General features: G+C 45.3%; 1 protein-coding gene across 1 annotated transcript in view; it reads left to right on the forward strand.

The window, feature by feature from the left end:
• LOC111156433 (coiled-coil domain containing 60) overlaps window positions 1-3,558 on the forward strand; it is a 161,637-nt gene extending 158,079 nt beyond the window's left edge. The window contains exons 13-14 of the mRNA XM_022517337.1: window positions 1,091-1,280; window positions 3,143-3,558. Coding sequence (XP_022373045.1) covers window positions 1,091-1,280; window positions 3,143-3,244 — 292 coding nt within the window. The 3' untranslated portion in view covers window positions 3,245-3,558. The remainder of the gene's footprint in view (window positions 1-1,090; window positions 1,281-3,142) is intronic.
• Window positions 3,559-15,039: the final 11,481 nt, after the last annotated feature.

The raw sequence follows: 15,039 nt of genomic DNA on the forward strand, positions 1-15,039 counted from the left end.
CCTTCCGTGATTTTAATAATGTGGAATGGGAGTTTACAAGAAGACACGAATACATATATACCGCAAAATATAAAATACAAAGCGGTGCACGTCACCCAAAGTTAGACAATCAATTTCTTCTTCAAATTCCTCTATAATTGATTCAGCTCTATCAGGGTCGGGGTGGGGAAGAATCCTTTTTTCTTTTTTAAAGAGGAGCCATCCTCTGCCTTAAACCCTGGCCGTACCTGAACCACCTCCAGGTTGGAATCTACCTTATTCCTATCGTCTCAAGAATGGGTTACCAGGGGCATCTGGGTGGCTCAGTGGGTTAAGGCCTCTGCCTTTGGCTCAGGTCATGATCTCAGGGTCCTGGGATCGAGCCCCGCATCAGGCTCTCTGCTCAGCAGGGAGCCTGTGTCCCTTCCTCTCTCTCTCTCTCTGCCTGCCTCTCTGCCTACTTGCGACCTCTGTCTCTCTGTCAAATAAATAAATAAAATCTTTAAAAAAAAAAAAAAGAATGGGTTACCAAACGACCCTCAGACCCTCCTGCAGCATTCAGGAAGGTTCTCAAAACCCACCAAAACGCACAAAGCTGTGGGCCAGGCTTACTCACTAACAGGAATGTAGAAAATACATGCACGATTTTCCCTTCCTCATCCCCCTCCTCGTCCATCTTGGGCGTGAGAGCCCCCCGCATCATGGCAGGGATCCCACAGATATGTCTGTGACCTCCCTGGCCTGATTAACTCTCAAAAGAGAAGCTTCAGAATCTTAGTGCCCCTTCCTTTCTTGTGGCTTTTCACACTGTCTGCTTGATTAGAAAAACCATAAATGCTTTAAAGCGTGCCCTTAATTTGTTTTTTTAATGAGATGCAAATCATGCTCCAGCTTTTACTACCCCCGAAAAAACAAAAGACTTGCCTGAGTGGTGTGGGCCCTTTACGTTCAGGAGTGGAGACTGTCCTCCCAGAGAAGGACAGTGCTGCCCTGGGGACATCCCAGGAGTGGTAGAGAGAGTGGGGACGGAAGACCTGAGATACACAGATCACCCCCCTCCCCCCAAGCAGCTTCCTAACTGGCCTTCTCTCCTTGGGATCTGGATTTGAAGGTACTTTGACCTGCTGTCCAAACTCCCTGAGGATCTGAAGAATTTCCGCCCAGCCAAAAAGATCCTGGCGAAACTGCAGAAGTTTGGGGAAAACCTGGACCTCAGGATCCGGCCCCATGTCCTCCTGAAGGTGCTGCAGGACCTGAGAATCTGGGAGCTGTGCTCTCCGGACATTGCTGTGGCTATCGAGGTAATCACTGTGCTCTGTCCGCTCCTTGCTATGCCGCTGGTGCCCTTATTCAGGCATCTCTCAATGTCCAGGCACTGCTTAAGCACTGCAGACCCAATTGAAAAGACATAAGGTCTCTGCCTTCACGGAGCTCATCATCTAACAGGCGAGGGATTACCACGTGACCTTGGTGGTTCAACTCCAGGGGAAATTATATTCCAGGTAAACGGTGCCCCCTGGGGAAACCTGGAGGCTTTGGAGAGACATAAATAAATGCGCAAGTGAATAAAATAACTTAACAATCATCATAAGGAGCGCTCTAAATGTGGCCCGAGGGCCAGCAAGCATAGACCTCACCTGGGTGCTTGTTAGAAATGTGGAATCTCGGGCTTCAAACCATTATCTACCAACTCAGAATCTACATTTAAATGAGGTCCCAGGTGATTTGTATGCACAATAACGTTTACAGAGCACTGATTTAAGGTAAACATAGAGGGAACCTGTCTTAACTAGGGTGACTGGGAAAGGTGACTTTTGAGCTGAAACAGAACTTGACTTGTGGGAGGGACTCATCGGCAGTCAGTGGGTTGAGCAGGAAGCGAGCAAGGAGGGGCGAGGTCGCCAGGGGGTTGGAGAGGTCAGTCTGTGCAGACTTTTGGAAAGTCAGGTTAAGGATTTAGGTCTTTATCTTGAGGCTGCAGGGAAGCCACTGAATGGTTTTTCATGGTAACTTATCATCACCACCCACCCTAGACATTTTTAGGGTATCAGCAGATGACGGAGAGTCACTTCCTTAATTTCATCAGATGGCCTAAGTACATTTTTTTTAAAGTGGGCTCCGTGCCCAGCGTGATGCCCAACACAGGGCTTGAACTCACGAGCATGAGATTGAGACCCAAGCTGAGATCAAGAGTCGGAAGCTTAACCGATTAAGCCACCAGGTGCCCCAGATAGTATATGTACATTTTACTAGGGCTTTCAATGTCTCAAGATAAAAACAGGACTCAAATGGTGGAGTTCTCAGTCCTCTGGGTGTTTTCCTGCTGAGTTGGCACTCTCACAGGCTGACCTGGGAGTATATATGTGGTGTAAGGTCAGGAGTGGGGGAAGGGGGGTGACCCTGAGGACAAATTCATAGGTCCAGACTGCACTCCCCACATCCTGTGAGGCTCCTTAAGAAAAGACTGGTAAGCTAGTCCAAAACTCACTCAAGGGCAACTCTCCACTCCCCACTTGCCAGTTATGGGGTCCACCATCCACCTGCCAATTACGGGGTTGTAGAAGAGACAATCTCCAACTGGGTAAGAGGAAGGGGTGGGGTATGGAGGCTCAGAGGTGAGTTCGCCACCCTGGCTAGTAAAACTCAGCATGCTCTTCTCCCAGTGAGAACATCACAGAATGTCCGATACCCGGGACATGGGGGTCTTTTAATATAGAACTTGTATGAAACCACATTTTGTGTCCTAAAAGCCCTTTTCGGAAGTGAGCTCGTAGTAACAATCAATTCTCAAAGAGGTCTACAAACAAACAAACAAACAAAAATGTTTAAGGACAACTGACTTTTAGAGATATTAGGGATTAGGACAGAAAGAAAAATGCAGAGAGCTGGGGTTTTCCGCCCCCCCCCCAAATTTCTCTGGGTCAGCAGTAACAAAAAGGGGCTTACAATTAGCCTGCTGAACCAGGAAGCTGGAAGGGGATTCTTTTCTTGAGAGAACAACCCCCATCATAATGATCCAAGGCATTTTGCATGCCTGAATGGTCAGAGGACTCCTGCAGCCAGCAGCCTCAGTCACACATCTTGCAAGATCTTGGAGGTGGGGCAGGAAAGCGAGTCTAGCTTTCAGACCAGATCTGAAGTCGCTCCTGTATTTGCCCTGCAGTTTGTACGTGAACACATCATCCATATGTCTCAAGAGGATTATATCACCTGGTTGCAGACCCGCATCAATATCCCCATTCGGTTCCAGAGTCTACGGGCGTAACCTGGACCTGGGTCAACCAGCTGTCCCAGTGGAGGAGGGCTAGACTACATTCTGTTCCTGCTTCCTACCTGTGTTCCTGCTTCCTGCCTACGCTCACGCACACCCACGAGAATAGAGGAGGGTCTGACTTCTGGCAACATTCTAGAAGAAGATACTCCCAGGTGGAAACTCCCCTCAACCTTACACCCCAGCCTTGAACTCCCAGTCTCTGTTCTTCACTGGTCCAGCCTGACTCTACCCATTCCCTTTCCAGATGCCTCCACCTGACACCTCTTCCTCAAATCCTGGTTAATAAAATGGAGCTGAGTGTTTGATGTCTGGCTGAGAAAAAGTTGGAACCGTGGAATTTGGGCATGGTATTCAGATCCTAACAGTAACCACGGTTACTATTTATTAAGCTTTGGTTATGCAACAGGCCCAGTGCTGGGTGAAGTTATATTGCCTGCTAATATCATTCAATCTCACAATACCTTGGTTAATTGAATAGGGAATGATGATACTGTCCCCATTTTACACCACCGGAGCTACAGCATATTTCTAAACATTATATACAGGCCACGGATGGATAGCTGGGTAGGTGGGTAGATGAATGGATGAGTGGATGGGTGGATGGATGGATGGGATGGATGGATACATGGATGGATGGATGAACGAGTCATTCCCCAAAAAGGCAAATTCTATGCAAGAAAACTTCAGCCTAAAAAGTTCTCATATGTTTTCTGGTGGTCTTGGTTGCACAAGGAAGCTTAACTTCCTGTCATCTCAAAATGTGTATGGACTCATTGCCATTTTAACTCTTTTCTCATTTTAGTCTTATGCTTACCTACATGCTCACTAAGTTATAGAACAGGAAGTCATTTTAACTCACTGATGGCCCAGCTGAATTAACGATTAAACAACTGGGCTTGATTTGCTCCTATTCCCCGATCTTCAGAGCACTCATGGCCTTCTGCATCTCTGCAAGATAATCTAGAAGGGAGGGAGGAGGGCCGAATGGGCGCTCCTTTTCAGTCTAAGCAACAGCTCACTCTTCCACTCACCTAGTCAAGTCATTTACTCATTCATTCAGTGAATGTTTAGAGAGCTCACTATGCATCAACCAAGTTCTAGGTTCTGAAGATACAGCCCTGACTAAAGCAGACGAAGTCCCTGCTCTCTTGGAGGTTACATGGAGACAGACAAGTCCACAAAACGCAATGGGGTAGGAAGAGGGATTGCACAGTATCACACGTCTCTTCACACGGACATCCTCTCCTCTGGACAGGCCACTGAGGTGGAAAGGTGAGATACTGCCTATGAGAAGTCTGCAAAGTTAAGAGACCCCACATCTTGCTGTGTTAAATAGGAATTTAGGTGAGGGGGAGGTGAAAAGAAAGGAGGAGGGCCAAGGGAGGAAAAAAGAGGAAGGAGGAAAGGGGGCTGAGTAACAGAGTGAAAAGGAATCTTGGGGGAAAACCAACCAGGGGAAAGTTCCGAGGTGGGTCTGGCTAGGGGATCTCCAAGAGCTACAGGCCACACCAATGCCTTCCACTACCTCACCCCGGGTCTTCAGTAATTTCTGACACATACTCGAGTTTCCCTGTGAGTGGTGTTTTGAAGAAAAAGGAGAAGAAGCTGTGTTCTCTATCCGGGTCTGCCTACGGGCAAAGAAAGGGCTTGAGAGACCCCAAATGGAACACAATAACGAGTTTAGTAGGAGCAAGAACTCCAAGACCATCTACTATTCCCTAAGTTCTCTAAATTTATAGAAAACTTTGTTTTAAGATTTTATTTATTTGACAGAGAGCACAAGCAGGGGAGTGGCAGGCAGAAGGAGAGGGAAAAGCAGGCTGCCTGCTGAGCAGAGAGCCCAGTGACATGGGGTTCCATCCCAAGACCCTGGGATCATGACCAGGGCTGAAGGCAGATGTTTAACCAACTGAGCCACCCAGGCGCCCCTGTAGAAATCTTGAATGAACATTTGGCTTCCCACTAGACAGGGGATGGGACTCTGCAAAATTGATATGTATCTCATACATCTCTCAAATGTCAGGTGACATTTAATTACACTAGAGAATCAGTGCAATGATGCCAAATTAAAGCAAGTACAAGATCATCTCGGGGACATAGGGCAGGGGGTGCCAGGAGGGGGTGGGGCTCCTCCTACTTGAGATGTCAGGAGAGGGTGATGATAGCTGTAAATGAGCTAGAGCCAGGCAGGGAAAGGTAAGCCAGACAAGGAGGGAGGGCAGAATGGCCTAGAGGCAAAAAGAAACTTGATGTCGTTTGAGGAAATAAAATAACAAGGTCTGGCTAAACTGTAAGATCAGGTTGTTGGCAGGACAGGGAAATGGAGGAAGGCAGTAGAGACAAGTTTGGAGACGCTTTCTTGGCCATGTTACTGGCAATAGGGAGCCATGGAAGGATTCTGAGCAGGAGCATAATCAGGCTGGTGTTCCAGAAAAAAAGAAAAGGCTACTGTGTAAGTGCAAGGCGGGAGGCAGGGAGCTAAGGTAAGGCTGTCGCTGTGACTGTGGGGAGAGCAACAGCAGTGGGGACCGAAAGTCTCTCAAAAAGAATCAACAGAACTTGGCATGGTGGGTTACAAGTGGGCAGAAGGCAGAGTGTCAGGAACCATGTCCGGTTTTCCAGCTTGGACCTCTGTGTGGAGTATGGTGCCTTCGATGTAACATGAAGAAAGGAAGAAAAGAAGGTTCTGAATGTTCTGTTTTGAGCATATTGAGTGGGACAGTCGATTAGAAGGATCTGAAATTCAGGAGGGAGGACTGAGGTGGAAAGAGGACATCAACATCACATGGGCCATGATGGTTAAGGTAGGAAGTGGGAGGAGAGGCAAGGAGAGCCGCCTCGAGGACAGAATGACAAAAACCTCAAGCAGCCTACTCACAACCCAGCCCTGACTAAGGGATTGCTTTGTTCCAGACACTCTGGAAAGTGCTTGACACAGTTTATCTCATTTCGTCTTCATGATCCTGCAACGCCAGGCTCCCCTGCTTTACAGACAGTGAAACTGAGCTTCCCAAGAGTGTCCCGCACTCATATCCAGCTGACTCTGAATTCCCTCCCGCCCTCCACCGCTGCCCTCTCTGACCCCAGTCCTCACTGTAGGAGACAAGGAGGTCATGAAAGTTATCTTGCTTTTGGAATCATACCCAAGGAACAGCCCTAATGCCAGGGTTCCCTGGCATTGTATTTACTTACATTTGCACAGTTTGCAAATAAGATAATATTCCCATCAACAGCATATTTGATGCTCACAACATCCCTGTTAGGTGGGATAATCCATATTTTACAAGGACAGTAAGGATGCCAGAACTAAAGGTCATTTGCCAACAGTCACACAGCTGGTAAGTGGCAGAGCCAAGTCCAGAACGGGTCCATCTTGGGCAGGGAGATGCTAAAATCACAAGACACTGGATCTTCCCGCCGGCCACTTTCTGAGCCTGGTTCTCGGAGTTGTAGCTCCATCTAGTGGTATACATTAGTATTGCGCTCCCTTCATGCTCATCCGCAAAGCAGAACCTTCTACTTCAGTCAAGCTCTAACAGCCCCAACAAGACCTGCTCTGCTTAGACAAGGGGTACTCACTCAAACAGGGAAGATATTTCACAGCTAAGAAAGACTGGGGACTCAGAGGAAGGACTACATCACCTCCCAGCTCCCACGCTCAAAGAACAGCCACAGGGAGAAACAGTTGTGCTGTGAGCATCTTTTCTCAGAATCATAATTAAGCACCTACTGTGTGCCAGGCCTGGACCAAATGACCAGGATCCGCTGCCCTACTGCTCTGGCCAAGCCACCTGCGTGACTGTCATGAGAGTTGTTAAAACCACACGTACCCTGCAGAAGCTTTCTCTGTAAAGGAGCAGAGAGTAAATATCTGTTGCATATTCTTTTTATATATGTGGCCTTTTATAAATGTAAAAGCCATTCTTATACTGGAGGCCACATAAAGCAGACCACACCCAGATTTGGGCCATAGGCTATAATTTGCTGACTCTTGCTAGAGCGTCAATTGAAGGAAGAAAGGGAATTTTCTTCCCCAAAGTCTGAGAGGAGGAGGGCTGGTGAAAATAATATGGTAAACTTGTTGACAAAGTATTTTTTTTTTTGCACCGTTCATAATGGGAATATTACATTTTCTTTAGGAAATGGGGAAAGGGAATGTATGTACATGTTAAAAATTGTAACACTGCGGGGCGTCTGGGTGGCTCGGTTGTTAAGCATCTGCCTTCGGCTCAGGTCATGATCCCAGGGTCCTGGGTTCGAGCCCCATATCGGGTTCCCTGCTGGGCGGGAAGTGGGCTTCTCCTTCTCCCACTTCCCCTGCTTGTGTTCCCTCTCTCGCTGTGTCTCTCTCTGTCAAATAAATAAAATCTTTAAAAAAAAATTGTAACACTGCAAAAGGACATTTGCTAAATAATATTTCTTTCCCCTCCAAACCTCGGGCCCGACTCCCATCTAGAGAAGCAATCTCACTGTGCCTAGTAGCCTGTGTATCTTCCAGATTACTCTGTGCATATACAAGCTAAAAACACATGAGCAAATAAAAATGGAGCATTTATTGTATATTTACTGTATGCCAGGTATTGTTCCAAGCACCCTGTGTGTTCATCTTGGTTTATCCTGAGAGCAGCTCTATGAGACCAGTATGACTCTGACACTAATATTAGAGGAAATTCAGGTGCAGAAAAGCTGAGGAACCTGCCCAAAGCTACATAATTTGGGTGGATATCCTTTTTTCTTTCTAACAGAAATAGTGAGCCTGGTGTACTGTTTACAATATATAATAATTACAATACAGAATAAGAATAATTACAATATATAAATGAATGTACTTGTGCATTCATTTATGTTGTGGGGATTTCACTTCCTACAGTCCTACTTTATATGAAGGAGGAAAGTGGCTGGAGTTTCATACCATGGAAACTGCTGCACTATCTTCACCCTTGGTCCTGAAATTTCTTTTTTTTTTTTTTTTTAAGATTTTACTTGTATTTATTTGAGAGAATGAGAGAGAGAGAGAGCATGAGTGGAGAAAGGTCAGTGGGAGAAGCAGACTCCCTGCCAAGCAGGGAGCCCGATGCGGGACTCGATCCCAGGACTCCAGGATCATGACCTGAGCTGAAGGCAGCCGCTAAACCAACTAAGCCACCCAGGCGTCCCCTGACTTTTCTTTTCACGGGTCCCAGATCAGAAAGGACCTGGACAAAAGGCTATGACCGACTGTAAAGAGTGATACTGGAATAAAAGCCCAAGCTAACTGTAATACCACTCCCCCAACACTTCCCTCTTGACCCAAGCCACTCTTTTTTTTGGCCCCTGAGCCTCACACTCCATGACTGAAGTTGAGTGTCCTCCCCTGTTTGGGGTCCCAGAGGTAGCCAGGGGAAGCCATATACAGATGAGATAGAGTAAAAAAATTAATAGAAGTGATAATTTTCTGAGTGACTTAGGCCAGACATTATGTCATTCATTTACATAAAGATCCTTGGTTGAATTCTTATGATCATTCTCTGAGGTTGGCATTATTGTGTTTATTCTCATTTTACAGAGGAAAAAAGCTGAGTTTTGACAAGGTGGGTGGCTTGCCCAAGTCATATACCTTCGATCAATAGACCCAGAATTCAAATTCTGGTTGTCTTGAGATTTTGTAACATTCTTTCAACGATATCACACTGCCTCTCTACTTACATGGAAGCTTTTGTGTTGGGATTCAAATTACTCATCTTCTGATGGGGGTCAGAGCCATAGCTTTAGTGATAATAAATTTTAAAAACCATTTACATCTGTCAAAGGACATTCATATCCATTAATTCTATATGATCTTCAAAGCAATCCTCTGAGATGTGCAAGCAAATCTTACTCACATTTCAAAGACATGACACGCCCAGTAACTTGAAACTTAGACCTGCCTCTCTGACCCTCAACTTTCCCCACCTCACTAGCCGGGGAGACTGAGCACAGGAACCACACTAGCCCACAATGGGGGGACAAAGTCCTTTCAGTTCTGGTCTCAAAATAGCTCCCAAAATGTTTGTTGGTTTACTCGTTTATTGTTTGTCTCTCCGATTAGATTTAGGTCTGTGAGGACAAGGATTCAATCTTCTTGATTCGTCAATACATTCCCAGCACCTATCACAGAACTCTTGGCATCAGCTGGGTAGATGGATGGATAGATACATGGATGGTTGGATGGATGGATGGTTGGGTACATAGATAGGTAGATGGATGGTGGAAGGAAGGAAGGAAGGATGGATGGCTGGGTGGACAGATGGATGGTTGGATGGATGAGAAGATACATAGGTAGTTGATGGTTGGGTAGACGAATGAATGAATGAAGGAAGGATGGATAGTTGGATGGATGGATGGATGGATGGATTGATGGATGAGTAGACAGATGGATAGCCAGCTAGCTGGCTAGATGGGTGGGTGTGTAGGTGGGTGGATGGAGGGAGGGAGGGAGGGAGGGAGGGATGGAGAGATGAATAGATGAATGAGTGAATGGATGGATGGGTGAATAGACAGATGGATAGCTGGCTGGCTGGGTGGATGGATGGATGCAGGGAGGGATGGATGGATGGAGGGAGGGAGGGAGGGATGGATGACTGTGAAAAAAGCCATCATCAGGGTCCCTCAGATACCTGCTGTCTTCTGGGAAATATGGATGTCCACAAGGTGGCAGATATGCAAGACTATCCATCCTGAGAAAGCTAGGGACTAAAGCATATATAGAAATAAACACAAAGCTTAGTGTACTGAGGCAAAACCGGCACAAACACTTCTACTACCATGACCCATCAGGTTGATGAGAGTAAAGCTAAATCATTCCAATTACCTCAGAGTTTTAAAAGTGACAAAAACATACTTTCAGAGCTTAGGACAAGATTACTATTAAACAACAGAGATTCAGGCTCTCTGATCACTTAACCCCAAGTCAGCAAATACCCTCCATCCACTCTTTTCCCAATCCATTTTCTGTGTTCCTGTGAAAAGTCTTCCCCACTTGCCCTTCAGGACTATACCCATTACCATTAATGCTACCCAACAGCCAGTTCCCATTCTGCCTTTGCTAAAGGAGACCTGATTTTGTACAGGTGTCTACCCCTCCTCTGCATGTGAACCGGGGTAAATCCTGATTGGTCTAAATCCCCCTGCCAGGACTGCTTTATAAATGATCATGTAACCCACGAGTTTTACCAATGAGATGCAAAAGGAAGCTTTTGAAAAAGCTTGAAGACAGACACAGGGGAAAATAGTCTTTCCTTCCCTGGAGGTTATCACATAGGTCCCATTTGTTCAGGCAACTTGCTGTCAATAGGGGACAGAGCTCAGAGAATTAAGTTGGTTTGGACTTTCTGCAATGTGAGATGATACAGCCTCTCATTGTTCTAGGTAGTTGCTTCTGGGTTTTCTGTTACTCACAGCGGAAAGCACTCAGTTATGAGAACTAGGCCTATTAGCAATGTCATTCTTCTCACATAGCCAACATCTGCTCTTTTAACACCCATTTGAATGACAATGCCCTCCTTCACTAATTTCAGAGAAAGTCTTTGACTCCATAAAGCAAGATGTCATAATACCAGAGAAAATCCAGATTTGTTATTTGGAGTGCCACAAAAAGGCAACATGTCTTCCAAATACAGAAATTATCTATGCCAGAACCTTTTCTGAAGATTTAAACTCTTACCAAAAAATGTGAAATTCTTCTCCCCAAAAAACTGGAGGTTGGAGGACATGAGACTGTACAAGGTGCTCTAAGAGGCACCTTCATTCCCAAAGACCCAAAAATCTAGGAACAGAAGTGAAAAACTGGAAATTGGGGCAAATTTTCAACTTTACATTGATTTGAGGGTGTTTGTGGGAACAAGCTTCACAGGTAGAGAATGATTCAATTTAATCAGGAAACAAGTCCTAGAGATTGCAATCAGAAGAAAGGAGCAAAGGGAAGGAAAGCATGAACCGGGTGGGTGAGGGGTGCGGGCAGCTCATAGATGTTCATGAAGTGTTTGAACCAAATGAGATCTTGTCATCTACTTGAGCTCAGGTATTCACTGAACACCTGCCTGGACCAGGCCATGTGAGAGATGCCAGAGGTAAAAAAATTGAGACACCTTTGGGGCACCTGGGTGGCTTAGTCATTAAGCATCTGCCTTCAGCTCAGGTCATGATCCCAGGGTCCTGGGATCAAGCCCCACATCAGGTTTCCTGCTCTGCAAGAAGCCTGCTTCTTCCTTTCCCACTCCCCCTGCTTTCATTCCCTCTCTTGCTGTGTCTCTCTGTCAAATAAATAAATAAAATCTTCAAAAAAAAAAAAAAAAGAGATACCTTAGACTCTATCCTCTGGGGTTAGATCCAGGAATCTTAAGTGCAAAAGGGTTAAATGATGGTCCTATAGCATGATGATTGAGAGAGAAAATCCCAGTGTCAGACTGAGAAAGTTCAGATCCGAATTTTGCCCTCACTAGCTTCATGACCTCGGGAGGTATCTTCACGTCTCTGTACGTCATCTGTAAAATGGCTATACCACTAAGACAATCAATAAGACACAATGTGTAAAGCCTCTGGCTCACAGTAAGAACTCAATACATGATCGCTATGCCAACAATGGTGGTGGTAACAGAGAAAACGGTGCAGACAGAGCACGGAGAAGCCGTCTTCCCAGTCAGGTAAGTCAAGGAAGATGCATAAAGGTCAAGAAAGGTGTATCTTTAGACATAAGCAATAGAATCTGATTCTGGCTCATTTAACCCTGAGTCTTTACATTGCTGATTCTGAGAACTTACGTTCTGATTGCCCAAATCTAGCTCACAGCCAAGCTGCCAGAAAGGCTGAGAAAGCAAGTTTGGACTTTTCATCTTTTTTATAATAGAGGAAGATTCATCTCATAAAATGCAAGATTCTAAAAAAAAAAAAAAAAGAGAGAAGAGATGTTAGCCACGGAAAAAAACCAAAAGTGTCTTCTAGAGAAAGCTTCCTAGAGTGGTAAATACCATCCCAGCTGAGCTGAAACGAATCCATAATTCGTATTTTACCAGTGAAGAAAATGAGACACAGAGGGGTGGACTTTTCTAAGGTCATGGGCTTTGGGAGGAGGAGAAAGTAGGACTGGGGATAGGGAGAAATAGGGTTCAGCGGGAGACCCCAGAGGAGACCTCTCATAGGGCTCTGGGAGGAAAATGCTGTTAAGTCCCAGCTACAAGTTGACGTTGAGTCTAGAAGTGGTGGCAGCAGAAGAGAATAGTGGGCAGCGGTTCATCTCCAAGCCTGGAAAGAAGTTGGGATCCAGCATGGAAGAGCGTTACATAATAAATTCTCTGGTCTTTATCTCCAGTTCCCTGATGGGAGCCTTTAAACCCTCAGAAGTTCCCAGATGACAGAAGTATCTTTGTTACTCATGGTGAGCCCCTTGAGCCACACCTGAGTTTATGCAAAGGAAGTATCCCACAGTGGGTCCCTAGATAGTTTTAGGCTGGGTACTGGCCATATCAGAGAGACCAACCATGTGATTCGAGGATTGGGACTTTGAGTCCTATGGTATTAGTCTGTCCTCCTGAGGCACAGGGGCTGGAGATCAGTTCAGCCACAGGACCAACAATTCAATTCAGCCATGCCTACACAGTAAACCCTAATAAAAACTCTGAGTGCCTAGAGCTCCAGGGAGCTTCCTTTGTTGATAATCATCCACTGATGTGCCAAAAGGGTGATGTTTCTTGAGGACACAGAAGTGTCACAATTGGGACCCTCTCAGACCTCATCCTATGAAACTCTTAACTTAGAAGGTCTTGATATATACCCTTTATAATAAAACTGTGAACATAATTATCACTCTTTTCTTAGTTCTAGGAGTTGTTCTAGTAAATTTCTGCATCTGAAGGGCTATGAGAACCGCCAAATCATAGCCTGTTGGCCAGAAAAGTAGATGATTTCTGGGGATCCCTAAACTTGTGGATGATATCTTGAAGACACTCTTTTGGGGCTATGTCCTTAACCGGTGAGATATGACCCAACCTTGGGTAGTTAGCATCACAACTGCATTGCAAGAAGAAATCTATAATCCAGGCAAAGAACCATATTGTTCCAACATTGCAGTTGAGCCTCTGTCAAGGAAAGTCATTCCAATATGTGGAAGACATGTGTAGCTTGTGCCCGCCCATGCTCTCTTTAGACAGCAGCCCCTTCCTTGATCCTTATGCTGTATTCATGTGACAAAGACCTGAACAGTCCAAGCAAATGACTCGGGAATGGACACCCAAGGTAATCCAACAGAAGTCAAACCCAGAACTGCCTTAGGAATCGGGGAGAACAATTCATTTTCTTCTGGAATTGTTGACTCTAAGGATAAAAAAAAGCCTAGAGCTTCTTGGAACCACCCCATACAGAGACGCTGCCAACAAAGAGGAAAATCAAGCTAAGAGTAAGAGAGAGGTTAAATCTTGGTTACCCCATTTGAGCATCTGGTTCTAGCCAGACCTTTGAAATACTTAGCTGTGGGGGGCCAACCAATTCTCTTTTCTTCATAAGCCATAAGCCATAAGGAAAGCTTCATAAGCTTTCCTTCACTGGCAACAAAAAGATCCAATGAATGTGGAAGGCAGAGAAAGGGAATCTCTGGGTGAGCCTACCCAAATCCTAGACACCCCTGAGCAAGGGCCTCTCCTCTCAAGGGCTGGTGGGATAGTCGGGGGAAGAGACTAACATCAGATGTATCATGCAGGTAAAGTTAAGAGAAACTCTCCAGTTAAACCCACAACATCAATCAAAAGAAAAGAGAAAGACAAGGAACACAGATGTTTTATCACTTAGCTCTGCAGCAGGTGTGAAAGTGCCAATTTGGATTTAAAAGAGCATGAAACAAATGTAAGGTAGGGACTGTTATCACAGCCAAGCCTGGTGTATCTATCACTGTGAAAAGAGGGGCTGGGGAAGTGGATTTCCTCGCTCAGTGGTCTCCCAAGTGGGGTGGGCAGGGAGAGCAAAGGTGCACAAGACAGTCCATCAGGGGAGCAGAAGACAATACTGGAACTTTTATTTACAGGTATCTCAGCCAAAGTCTGTTTTAAGCACTGCAAGTGATGTAGATGTGGATTTGCCCTGGAATCTTCGCTCCGTCTATACTGAGAACGGCACCACGTGTCTAGAATCAAACAGTCAAGCCAGGAAAGCCAAGAGGAAATGAGAGAGTCCCGCAACCGGGAGAGGTTAATTATGGCTTTGCTGGTTTCTCATCCATGGCCTTATTTCCAATAAACTAGAATACCTCTTCTTTTTTTCCCCGGTTTTAATTATATTTTTTTAAAAATTGAGACATAATTGACAGATAACATTGTACTAGTTTTAGGTGTACAACATGATTTTATACACACACACACATATATTTATATGTGTGTGTGTATATATATATATTTTATACATACCAAACATCACCATTCATGTTTACAATTTTTCTCTCAGGATAAGAACTTTGAAGATCTACTCTCTCAGCAACTTGGAAATGCACACTACAGTATTTTGTTAACTATAAACACCACGTTGGACATTATATCCCTGGGACTTACTTATCTACAACCAGAAGTTTGTAACACTGGATCATCTTTGCACAAATTACCTCACCCCACCCTAACCCTTGGCAACGACTCATCTGTTCTCTGTATCTACGAGTTTGGTTTTTTCAATACCTCTTCTTTAATGCCTGCCATATTCTTTCTAGAACACCAGGTATGCCTGTGAAACAGGCACTGTTCTCTCTATGCCCCGGCGATGTTCTCGGTGTTGGGAGATGTGACACCTGAGCT

Source organism: Enhydra lutris, unplaced genomic scaffold (assembly GCF_002288905.1).
Source record: "Enhydra lutris kenyoni isolate GAN:26980312 unplaced genomic scaffold, ASM228890v2 scaffoldscaffold46, whole genome shotgun sequence".
NCBI lineage: Eukaryota > Metazoa > Chordata > Mammalia > Carnivora > Mustelidae > Enhydra > Enhydra lutris.